This window comes from Hemiscyllium ocellatum, chromosome 5, assembly GCF_020745735.1.
Source record: "Hemiscyllium ocellatum isolate sHemOce1 chromosome 5, sHemOce1.pat.X.cur, whole genome shotgun sequence".
Classification (NCBI taxonomy): Eukaryota; Metazoa; Chordata; class Chondrichthyes; order Orectolobiformes; family Hemiscylliidae; genus Hemiscyllium; species Hemiscyllium ocellatum.
Window position 1 is genome coordinate 33724045 of NC_083405.1, and position 12769 is coordinate 33736813.

General features: G+C 38.1%; 1 protein-coding gene across 1 annotated transcript in view; it reads left to right on the top strand.

Moving 5' to 3' along the window:
- nek10 (NIMA-related kinase 10) overlaps positions 1–12769 on the top strand; it is a 246957-nt gene that overhangs the window by 157979 nt on the left and 76209 nt on the right. The window contains exon 22 of the mRNA XM_060825301.1: positions 4514–4616. Coding sequence (XP_060681284.1) covers positions 4514–4616 — 103 coding nt within the window. The remainder of the gene's footprint in view (positions 1–4513; positions 4617–12769) is intronic.

Here is a 12769-nt window from a genome sequence, read left to right on the forward strand (position 1 = left end):
TTCAACTTCTGATTTGACTGCTCAAATTTCAAATCCAAGGTTGATCTTGTTTTTTGTGCACCCTTTTTCTTGCTGTAATATTGTATTCCTCACGCTATTCAATCATCTTATGATCAATGTCTGTTATGATCTGCCTGTACTGCACACAAAATTTTTCACTCTACCTGTATTAATGATTTTGATGAGTAGGCTGAGGGTAACGTACCTAGAATTGCTGATGATACAAAGTTAGATAGGAAAGTAAATAGTGAGGATGATTAAAAATGGCCATAGAGCAATTGTGGCCAGGCAGGTGAATAGGCAAGATCAGAACAGATGGAAATAGCATTGTGCAGTGTGAGTTTATCCACTTCAGTGGGAAGAACAGAAAATCAATGTACTTTTTAATTGGTAACATACCGGAAAGTATTTGTTTTTCAGAAGAACCTGGGCATTCACATGTATGTATCACAGAAAGTTGACATAAAGTAACAGCAAGCATCTAGGAATGCAAGTGCTACATAAGCTTTATTAGCAAAGGGATTGCAGCATAGAATGAAGAAGTCTTACTACAAATGTGCAGGGCATTTGGTGAGATCACTGGAGTACTTGTGTGTGCTTTTTCATTTCCCTAAGGAAGGAAGTGTTTGCCCCTAACTGGATGTGGGTATTATTTTACAAGAGATTGAATAGACGAGATCCATATTCCATGAAGTTTAGAAAAATAAGGCAGAGCATTGAGTATAGGAGTTGGTAGGTCATGTTCCTGCTGTACAAGAAATTGGTTTGGCCAGTTTTGGAATATTGTGTGCAGTTCTGGTCTCCCTCCTATTGGAAGGAAGTTGTAAAAGTTGAAAAGGTTCAGAAAAGATTTACAAGGATGTTGCCAGGCTTGGAGGATTTGAGCTATAGGGGAGAAGCTGAATAGGCTGGAGCTGTTTTCTCTGGAGCATCAGAGGCTGAGGGGTGACCTTATAGAGGTTTATAAAATCATGAGAGGCATGGATAGGGTAAATAGACAAGATCTTTTCCCTGGGGTAAGGGAGTCCAGAACTAGAGGGCATAGGTTTAAGGTGAGAGGGGAAAACGTTAAAAGAGACCCAAGGGGCAGCGTTTTCACGCAGAGGTGGTACGTGTTTGGAATGTGCTGCCAGAGGAAGTGGTGGAAGCTAGTACAATTACAGCATTTAAAAGGCATCTGAATGGGTATATGTATAGGAAGGGTTTGAAGGGATATGGGCCAAATGCTGAAAATGGGGCTAGATTAGTTTAGGTTATCTGGTCGGCATGGACAAGTTGAACTAAAGGGTCTGTTTCTGTGCTGTATATCACTATGACTCAATGACTCAATGACTCAAGTTGAAGCATGTTCTGAAGGAACTTGTCAGACTAGATGCTGAGAAAATGTTGCCCCTAGCAGGGAATGCCATTTGGGAATGAAATTTGTGAATATATCCATTTGTATTGCGTGTTCAGAGTTGGCAGGCACAAAGAAGAAGTTAGCCAAGATATGCAGTGCTATTCAAACATTCATTTCTGCCTAGGAATAAGGTTGCGGCTTGTTGTGAGATATTTAAATTGGTAACTCAGAACCAAACGAGGATTAGTGAACAGACAATTTTCATCAGTCAGAAGCAGTGGAAGAATAAGTTTGCTACTTGTGGAGTCCTAGTTACACAGGTACTGACGAAGAGGGAGTCAAGGCTCCATCCTGAAAAGGATATTGCTGTAGCAGGCTCTGAACAGACAGGACTCAGAAGTCAAGAGAGCCAGTAGGTGCTGTTAAGTATTGGGGTTATGGCTCAGAAAAAGCCTTAGGAAGAGACCTGTGATCTATTAGTAAACTAATAAAGTCCACGCTGACTGTGTTTCCAGTCCCACAAGCCTGCATTTGGCCCATATCCCTCCAAAACTTTCCGATTCAAGTACTTATCCAAATGTCTGTTAAACAGTGTAACTCTACCTGCATCCACCACTTCCTCTGGCAGTTCTTTCCACACAACACCCACTCTCTGTGTAAAAACATTGCTCGTCATGACCTTTATAAATCTTTATCCTCTCACTTTAAAAAGTTCTCGTTTTGAACTCCCCCAGTTAGGGAGAAGACCTTTGCTATTCACCTCATTTGTGCCCCTCATGATTTTATAAACCTCTGTAAGGTCAAACCTCAACTTCTTACACTCCAATGAAAAGGTCGCAGCCTATCCAGCATATTTTAATAACTCAAACCTCCATTTCCAGCAACAGCCTGGTGAAACCTCGTTTCTAAAACCTCTCCAATTTAATAATATCCTTCCTATAACAGAGCAACTGTAACTGCACACAGTACTCCAGAAGAAGCCTCATCAAAGTCCTATACAACCTCAACATAATGTCCTATATCCTCCACTCAGATGTCTGAGCAATGAATGCAAGTATACTAAATGCCTGAAGCACACTGTCTATACGTGATGCAAATTTCAAAACATTTTGTACCAGAACCCCTTTGTCTGTCTGTTCTACAACACTACCCAGGGCCCTATCATTAATTAGATAAGTCCTACCTTTGTTTGTTTTACCAAAATGCAATACCACACATTTATTCAAATGACTTTCCATTTCCCATCTCCTCAGCCCATTGACACATTATCAAGACCTCCTTGTAATCTTAATCACTGTTCACTATACCATGAATTTTGGTGTCATCTCCAAACCTACTATGCCTCTTTTATTCTCATCCAAATCATAAACGACAAAAACAAAGTGGAGCCAGTATTGATCCCTGGAACAACGCTGGTCACAGAAAGAAAAACAATCCTCCACCACTACCTTCTGTCTCCTATCATCAAGACAATTTTGCATCCATTTGGCAAGCTCACCCTGAATTCCATGTGATTTAACTTTACTAATTTGTCAACCAAGTGAAGTCTTATCAAAAGCTTTACTAAACTGCAAGTAAACAATGTATACCGCTCTGCCATCATCAATCTTTTAGGTTACTTCCTCAAAAAACTGAAGCCATTTGTGAGATACAATTTCCCTCGCTCAAAGCTATGCTGACAATCCCTTTCCTCTCCAGACTCATGTAAATCCTACTTCTCAGAATCCCCTCCGACAACTTAGCCACCACTGATGTCAGACTCACAGGTCTTTAGTTTCCAGGCTTCTCATTACAGCCTTCTTAAATAAAGGCATAGCTTAACCACCCCCTAGTTCTCCAGCACCTCACCCGTGGTTATAGGTGATACAAATATTTCAGTGAAGCTGAAAGTAGGGATGAAGGAAGCCTACAAGCAATATTGACTTAGTACAGCTTAGCAAGACTGGACCTCAACAAAACCCAGGAGCAGTGATCTGTTCACAGAAAAGTTGGAATTGTGCCTGTGAGTAAATGCCAAAATGCAGTCTGCAGAGCTGGGGGAGCACATTCTCAGGAAAGGAGAGGGAACTGCTGGGGTGTGAGCAACTGTGAGATATTCCATAACAATGAGCTTCTGAAGGAGTTCTCAAGCTGGATGTTCAAAAGTGAAGAAATCCTTTGTAAAGTTTTGATGATAACTCATAATGTCACTAACAACTGAGGTTTCTAAGAATTCTATGTTATCTGTCTTGACCCTCTTTGCAATTCACTGTGCTCCATGGGGTGTTCGACCACTCTCTGTCCCGTATCCTTCCTTACCTCACATTACTTCTGGATGTCAGAATACAAGGTGTATAGAGATTATAGGTTGTTTTGCTATTCTAACTCTGTATACCATGGGTTTTTTTGTTCAAAACACCAAAATTTGCTTTTTTGCCTTAGAGGGTTCTTAAGATCTTGCACATTGTTTACTTTAAAATCAAGGTTACTGGCTCCTAGCCAAATCATAACAATTCTAGTAATCAAGCCTTAAATGTATATTTATAGAAAACTCCACTCACACTGTTTTGCATTATATTGTCCAAGATTTTGTTTTTTGTGGCAAACTGATAGAACTTGGGTAGAACTGATAGGAAGCTGATGCCCACAAAGGTCTTTAGATCTCTCTGGTGTAGATTTCACCTTAGTTGAGCCATATTTGTAATTTGCAATAACCTCAAGGATCCTCCAGGCATCCAGCAAGTGCTGCCACTTGATTCTTTTTAAATAAATTTAAACATATGATTTTTTAAAAAATCATAATAGGGAAAGCTAAAGTTGCTTAAGAATTAAGTTAGTTTTCTAGAGCCGGATAATTTTTGCAATATATTCATGAACGTGCTCCATTCAAAAACCAAGTTACAACTCAACAGCAAGGCAGAATTTATTTCAGCATTTTAATCAGTAACATAGCACGAAAAGGAAGTTTTCAAAAGCCACAATAGATCTGTGGGACAATGCACCCTCTAAAGTAGCTTGAAACCACTGACAGATTTTGAATTCCTGTACTTCATTGTGCATTTACAAACACAAGAAGTTGCTGTCAGCTGTCGGTTTCCAACAGTAGTGATTGCAAATATGGACAGTTTCACTGTCAATACAGTTGCAATTACAATTACATCCGAGAAATAATTCTGTTCAATTTTTGTTTTTCAGATATGCCTTGCTTTGCGTTATTTGCACAAAGAGAAAAGAATTGTCCATAGAGATCTTACACCCAACAATATCATGCTGGGTGAACTAGACAAGGTAACAATAAGTAAGTATGAAACTTCAAAATATTTATGCAAATCAGCCTTTTCAAAATGATTTGTTAGGTACAATCAAGAAAACTGAAATTATTTGACCATTTTATTATGATTCACTGCAACATAGCATGGACACCTTTAAGCCTTGACTGTCCTACAATTCTGCGTATTTTAAACAGACAAAAATTTTACGTATGAAATTTTCAATACCTTTGGAGAATTGTCAACAACGGGATTGTTTTCTTCATAACAAACATGTAGCTGGCCAAAAGCAAATATATAGCCAATAAGTTAATTAAACAGCTAAGACGCTTGATTTGCCATGATGGAGAATGAAATATACTTTAGAACACTGCATCAGAGATTTTCATAAATTCCTTTGTACCACTGACTTAACCAAAAATGCCACAAAAGCAGATTTAATGGTTTTAAAAAATCTCTATTTTCAGTTACCCTTTTTAGGGAGCAGATAAAATGGGAACGAATACAGAAAAGAAACAATTCAGTGTATCTTCAGGGTTTACAAGACAATTAGACCCAAGGTTTAATGGCCAACTTTTTTAACATTCCCATAACAGCCAAAAACATCTCCATTTATTTTGTGTTGTATTGCCTGTGAATCTTGCTGTGTGCTGCAAGAGTGTAATAATTGCCTAAGTAACAATCATTTTAAGAACAATCAATTATAATTTGAAACATTTTCAGACATTTAAGGTATTTCCTATTGAGAATAAAACAAAAAAAGTCATTATTTTTATGAGACCCATTAGAAATAAACAATTCTATCATACAATATTTCCATGGTATTCTCTGTTAAATTTTAATTGGCATAGGGGACTAGTTGAAAAAAAATACTGGAACTAATGAACACTAAATATTTCTGTTTGATTTTAAAATAGTACTTTAAAGTAAGTAATTTCAAATATGCAACCCTTTCCTGCAAATGATAATCCAGGAGAAAGAATTTTTTGCTGGCTTTCCCAGGTCATTAGATCTTTAACATTATTACGTTTTAGGTTATAATGTTCTGGGTGAAATCATTTTTAATGTATCTTTAATCTGCATTTGTGGGAGGTAGCTCAAGTTGGGAAAACAAACATATCTCTTTTTAAAGGGCCCCTACATCCAATGTTTGTTTAGAGGAGGTGAGAACTGGAAGTAATTGGAAGTTTTAAAAGACTATTTCAGTTCTTTGGGACTTCATCTTAGTTATTGTAGAAGCTGCTAGCCTCTGTTACTATTGCAACCTCTCAGCCACTCATTCCCCATGGCCCTGCTATCCTAACTAATGCTTCCTCTATGAAAATAAAGCAAACTGCTGACAATTTAAGACAGCTCTAATTCATACATCCTTGATCTGTAAAAACACTCCTATTCATGAAACACGTTCAAAGATTTTAAATCCCTTCAAATGTTCAATCTGTTATAAAAACAAAATTGTGATCACAAGACTGGTAATCTTTTAATAGGCATTAAACATTAAAATGTGAATTTATAGCACTGTGCTTTCATATGTGCGGTTGTGGCATTTTAAATGCAGCGGACCATTCATATCAACGTGAATTGGAATAACAGCACTTGGTAAATGTCAACAAAGAGCTTTATTGGAAATGCAGCAACAGGTCATAGGGGCTGGATTTTTTGAGGAGTGACAGTCTCATGCAAATTGGCCCATTTTAAATTTAAAAATGGAACACTGCATTTCTAAAAGGTGATTTCACTCAGGGCTCACTCATAAATTTGGAGGTGTACTTCCATTCTGATAATTCTTTCGTAGTGCAGAATTTCAGAGGAAGATAAACCATGCCCCCTTTCATTGCAGTTATATGCTATATTCTGAAATCTGTAAGATCTTCCTGTAGATGTGAAGCTCACAGTCTTTCAGCAAGGCACAGCTTGCATCTATTTTCACTTCTGGATCCACAAAAAAACAATATCATCTCCTGGCAAGAGGGCCTGTATCGCTCCCAGTTTTTCCCCTGATACATCAACACATTCCATTGCCTGTCTAATTTGTTTTCATATTAAGAAAAACTTTTTCTTCACTTCATCCATTTTTTTTTGTCAAAGGCCTAGATATATCCTTTTCTTAAAAAGTAGGTCACTCCAATCTGGAATATTACCATCCCATCAACTTTTTCTTAATCACTGGGAGAATGATGAATGAGTCATCAGCATGCCATCAAAGGTTTTAAACATGACAATAACCCGCTGATTGAAGCTCAGTTTGGGTGGTCCCAGAAGCAGTTGACACCAGACCTGATTCCAGTTTTGATCCCAATGTATTTTAAGAAGAAACATAACTTCAGAGGTGCGAATAACTCTTCTTGAATTGCTGACTCGGGCATGGGTTTGACCAGAAATACCCTGCATTGTTTCTCATCTTGCCTGGCATTAAAAAAAAACTATTATTAAGCTGGAGAGTGTTCAAAAGAGATTTACCAGGTTGTTGCCAGCTGTGGAAATTTTGAGTTATAAAGAAAGACTGAATTTTTTCAATGGAGTGTAGGAGGTTGAGAGTTGACCTTATAGAAGTTCATAATATCATAGGATTAATAATAGTTGTCTTTTCTTTAGGATGAGTATTTCAAAACTACAGGGCACATTTTTAAGGTGAGAGAGAGATTTAAAAAAGACGGGAGGGACAATTTTTTTACACAGAAGGGGTGTGTGTGTGTGAAATGAACATCCTGAGGAAGTGATCGATGTGGGCACGGTTACAAGGTTTAAAAGATGTTTGGATAAGTACATGAATAGAAAAGGTTTGGAGGGACATAGGCCAGGAGCAGGGAGGTACAACTCGTTTAATTTAGGATTATGTTCAGCATGGTACAAAGGGTCTGTTTCTGTTCTGTATGACATTAGGACTCTATGATGAGAATTGTTGATCAATCATCTCAAACTCAGAACAACATTAAAGGATGCTCAAATAGCATCATAGATCCAGCTACCTTTAGTTGCTTCATCAATCACATTCCATTCACTGTACACTCAGGGGTTTGTCACAGCATTTAGCTCGACAGTTTTTGACATAATAACGTGGTTCATACCTGCACTCAGCAGAACCAGAACAATAACTTACTGTGGGCAAATAAGTAGCAAATTTGTGTCCAACAGTGACAGGTAACGATAAAGATAATAAAATCAGAAAGTTAACAATGATAAAACAACAATAACGTTAGAAAAATTTTTAAAAAGACAACAGATTTGACAGCCTCTGTGGAGATAGAAACAAAGTTAATGTTTCAGGTGTGACCATGCATACACTTTACTTCATTGCTAATAGTGGAGAAAGTTCAGAATACAACAGCTTTTAAGGAAATTAAAGAGGGTGTCTGGAAATTTTCTGGAAGTAAAGGAGACTATGTCATAGGCAGTAAATAGAGGTATGAGTCAAAAAGTGTGGAAAAGCACAGCAGGTTGAGTATTTTCCGAGGAGCAGGAGAGTCAATGTATCGGGCATAAGCCCTTCATCAGCACATTCCACACTTTTCGATTCTGATCTCCAGCATCTGCAGTCCTCACTTTCTCCTAGTAAATAGAGTATACTAAATAAAAGAAATAAATTACTATTTCAACTGGAAGGAATGTTTGGAACCTTAGATGGTGAAAAAGGAGGAGGTAAAATGGCAATTATTGCATGACATCTCTGCTTGCGTAGAACAGTACCTCAAGAATAGGAATGGATCTTGGAGGAGACTGAGGAGTGGACCAGGGTGTCATGAAGGGGGGAAAGTCCCTTCAGATTCTTGAAGAAGGAGGCAAAGGGAAGATGTACTTCTAATCTAAATCATGCTGAAGGTGATAAAAATGGCAGAGGATAATTCATTGAACATTCAAGCTGGTGAGGTAGAAATTGAAGACCAGAGCAATCCTGTTTTGGTCTGGGAAAGAAGTGAAAAGGTGACAGCGCTAACATGTGCCATGGAATAGAATGTGGTGAGATGTTATCAACTACAGTGTTTGGGAATCTTGTTGCGGAAAAGAATGACACATCAGAATGCTTGCATTGAATATTATATAGGCTGAACACATACAATTGAGAAAGAGAAACTGGGAGAATGGGGTGTAGTCCTTCTGGAAGTAGGGTGTGAGGAAGTGTAGCAAAGATGTCTGTGTGCATAAATAGGCTTATACTGAATGTTGGGAGAATGCGAGGACTGCAGATGCTGGAGAGTCAGAGCTAAAAATTGTGGCACTGGAAAAGCACAGCAGGGCAGGCAGCATCTGAGGAGCAGGAGAGTCAATGTTTTAGACATAAGCCCTTCATGAGGAATAGTGAATATTGTTTGATAGTGTATTGGCAGGAATGAAGCCAAAGCGTCAAGGAAGGGAAGGGATGAGGTAGAGATGAACCTTGTGAAGACAAGCAAAGGATGGAAATTGTAAACAAATTTATAATCTGATCAAGTTCTGGATGTAACATGAAATGGCACATATACTGTCATCAATGTATTGGGAAAAAAGGTAAAGCAGTGGACTTGAATAGCACTATTATAATGTCTCTTCCACATTTACCACAAGAACACAGGCACAGCTGCAGAATACATACAGATACTCATATCAAAACCCCATATATGACAGAAATGAGTGAAATTGAAGGTGAAATGTGAGAAGAAGTTCAGGAAAATGGAGGAGCATGGTTATAATGGGGACTGGTTTGGGCCTTTAATTATGAATTTTGGGAAAGACATAGAAGAATACACTTTGTGTTTAGAGGATTTTGCAATGGTGAGAAGATCTGCAGAGGTGTTAAGGTCAGAGACAATCTGGAAACAATGATCCTACATTTGGTAGTAATATTGTAGTCTGGGAAATTATGTCAAATAGTGGCCATCTCAACAAGAGAGCCAAATTATATTTTTTTTACATTTATTGTGATTTCTTTGTTATATTTCTCTTCATTAACAAACTGCGGTCACCACTGACCCAGCCATATGGCTATTTAATAAGTCAGATGTTGGGCACTCTGCAGACAATCTTTTTTTTTCTGCCTTTCTACCACCAAGTCAGGAGTATGATGCAGTATTGGATTGGTGCACCTGCAAGAGTATTTGAGAATAAAGCTGCCTGCTCGCATGATTGGCACTTAACTCACTTGCTTAAATCCTTCCACCTCTGATGTAATGTGTCTGTAATGTGTCCTGTCTACAGAGATATGCAGTAACTTGCTGGAACTTCTTCAGCAGCATCAAAACTGTGGTCGGGTCCCCTGAAGGCCAAGGTCAACAATTATATGGAAACTCATCAGCAAATTTGACACTAGCCTGACAGACGGATATAGTTATTCCTTTTGTTGATACAAGGTCAATGTCTTGGAACTTCCTTATTAACAGTATTGTCAGAGAACCTTTACCTTATAGCAGCAAAAAAAATCAAATAATAGACTTACCAATACTTTCTCAAATAAAACCAAGATTTGGAATAGATTATAGTCATGCGAGTAATTTCCAACTTGGAAGAATGAGTTGAATAGATAGCAACAATTCTGAGACTTCTTGGTGGCTTATCATTTTATTTATCTTATTCCCACTCTGACCTCTCTTTGTCCTTATACAATTTCAAGGAAGCTCGATGTCACGTTGAGAGATCAATTTGTCTTTCTGTTCGGCATTTAGTAGTCCACCAGCTATAAGTAACATTAACAACTGCAGACTTTAATCATACTTCAGTTTTCTGATAGCGGTGTAACATGCATATGCCAGCACTTCTGGAATTTAGGGAGGGTGTGAGAGATTCTTGGTAAAGGGCCTGTGTGGTAGTCTACAACCTCAGTGACTCCATAATTTTTCCTTCAACTCTACTCCTTGGCCAGAGGAACTTGCTCACTTTTGCTTGTTTTGACATGATCTGTTTGTATTTGTTAATCATCTGTTCTCTCAGTTCCATGCAGGTCTAGAATTTCCTATTGTTCTCCTTTTGTGTTGTGCTGTTATCATATCTCAAGTCATTGTTTTCAACAAATTATTTGCTTTTTCTTACTTTTCATGCACATCGCTATTTATTTCACACCCCCTGTAACTCCTTATTAATTGTAATGCTACCTATTCCTAGTGAAGGGTCAAACCTTATTTTTGTCTCTAGAAACATTACCTACCCTGCAAAGTGTTTCCAGGATGTTCAGCTTTCAATTTTACAGCACCAGTGCAATTTGATACTTCACTTTAAGGCTCCCTGTCAGTAGGTGGCATTGTAGCTCCACATAAAATTTGTCAACTTTCTCCTTTTTGAATATTTTCTGTGTCTTTTCTCAATATCATTAGATATTTTGAGATGCAGAGCAGTTTACTGTAGCAAAGCTTCACATACTAGTCCAGATTTATATTCCAGATTTGGTTGCACAGAGGTGGGAGAAACACCATCTTCCCCCAACCTGCCTTTTAAAAATGGCTGTTTGCTCTTCCCATTTTCGTCCAAGGAGATGGGAATCGGGATGGGCAACACAAGAAATGACTGCTTATTTCTGGGGCAGACTGAATTAGAAAACCTGTCTGGTAACTCTGGCAATGTGTTCATAGTTTAAAGGTAAATATTAAAAATGAAATATTAGTTCTGCTGTCATCTTCTCACTCCCTTCATTCTCCATTCTCCATCCATATCACTTAATTCCATATACCTTCTTCCAAGGCCCCACTCTCGTCATGTCAACCCATATATCTGTAGCTGCCCCATGACCACTCATAAGTCAATGCCTCCCACCATCTTATGCCCTTTGTAACCTCTATGCAACTTATACTCCCTATCCACTAATCATTGTCCTCTCTCTATGCCATCTCGCCCAGTATTTACTATGGGCATACTTTGGGAAGCATATTGACAGAAAATCACAATATCAGCCTGTATGTAAAGTTGCTTTTGAAAAAAAAAAGCACCCTCAATAATCTAAAAAAAATTAGAATTCCCTTGACCAATCTCATTCGTAAACAAATATTTCTATTCTATAAGTATTTGGAGCTGTCCATTAAAATATTCACATGATAGGCAGCCCATTATGAAAATGATATTTTGGAAAATCAATCTTGCAGCACAAATTCTATAATGGATTATGTCAATAAGACTGCTGTAATATCTAGCATTTGTTTTAAATACCACACATCTTTAGACAGTTCCTTGACAGCTTTGATAGTTCCTTGACAGATTTGGCAGTCCCAATCATCAGACCGGCCATTAGTAAAATATTGGAAAAGATTGTCAACAGTGCTTTCAAGTGGCATATGCATAGGAATAATCTGCTCACTGACACTCAGTTTGGGTGTCAGCAGGGTCACACAGTTCCTGATCTTAAAACAGTCTTGTTCAAACGTGGACAAATGAGTTGAATTCCATAGGTGAGGCCTTTGACGTCAGGGCAGCATGGAACTAAGGATAACATTGAGAGGTCGATGGGAGTCAGGGAAAAGCATTCCATTGTTTGGAGTACTACTTAGCACAAAGGAAAATGATTGTGATTGTTGAAGGTTAGTCATTTCAATTCCAGGCTACCATGTAGTCACTATCACCTCAGGTGAATGTCCTAGGCCCAATCATCTTAGGATGACTCATCAATGATCTGCACTCCATCTTAATATCAGAAGCACAATGTTCAACATTATTCACAATTTGTCAGGTACTGAAGCAACCCGTGTCTATATGCAGCACAACTTGGCAACATCCAAGCTTGGGCTAATAAGTGGCAAGTAAAATTTGAGCCACCAAAGTGCCAGAGAAAGACCATCTCCAACAAAAGAGAATCTAATGATTCCCCTTAACATTCAATTGCATTACCATTACTGAAATCTCCACTATCAACATCTTATGCTGCATTAAATTTCAAGCAAAGTGCTCATGATATTATCCCTGCAATCTGAAAGTCTCAGATACCATCTTAATTCTGATAACACTATTAGCTAATATCCCGCTATTAGCATGCACCTCTGCTATATCAAAATATCTTAATACCAACTCAGACATTGGTGTGCTTGTATACTGAATGTTTGTATTCAGTAGCCAGATATATAAAACATCTGTTGGATATTTCAATACCGAGATATCCATTCTTAGTTTCTTGTATAATGACAGATAATATAAGCATTGCTGCATCAAGTAAAGTTAAAAATCACACAACACCAGGTTATAGTCCAACGGGTTTAATTGGAAGCACACTAGCTATCGGAGCAACGCTCCT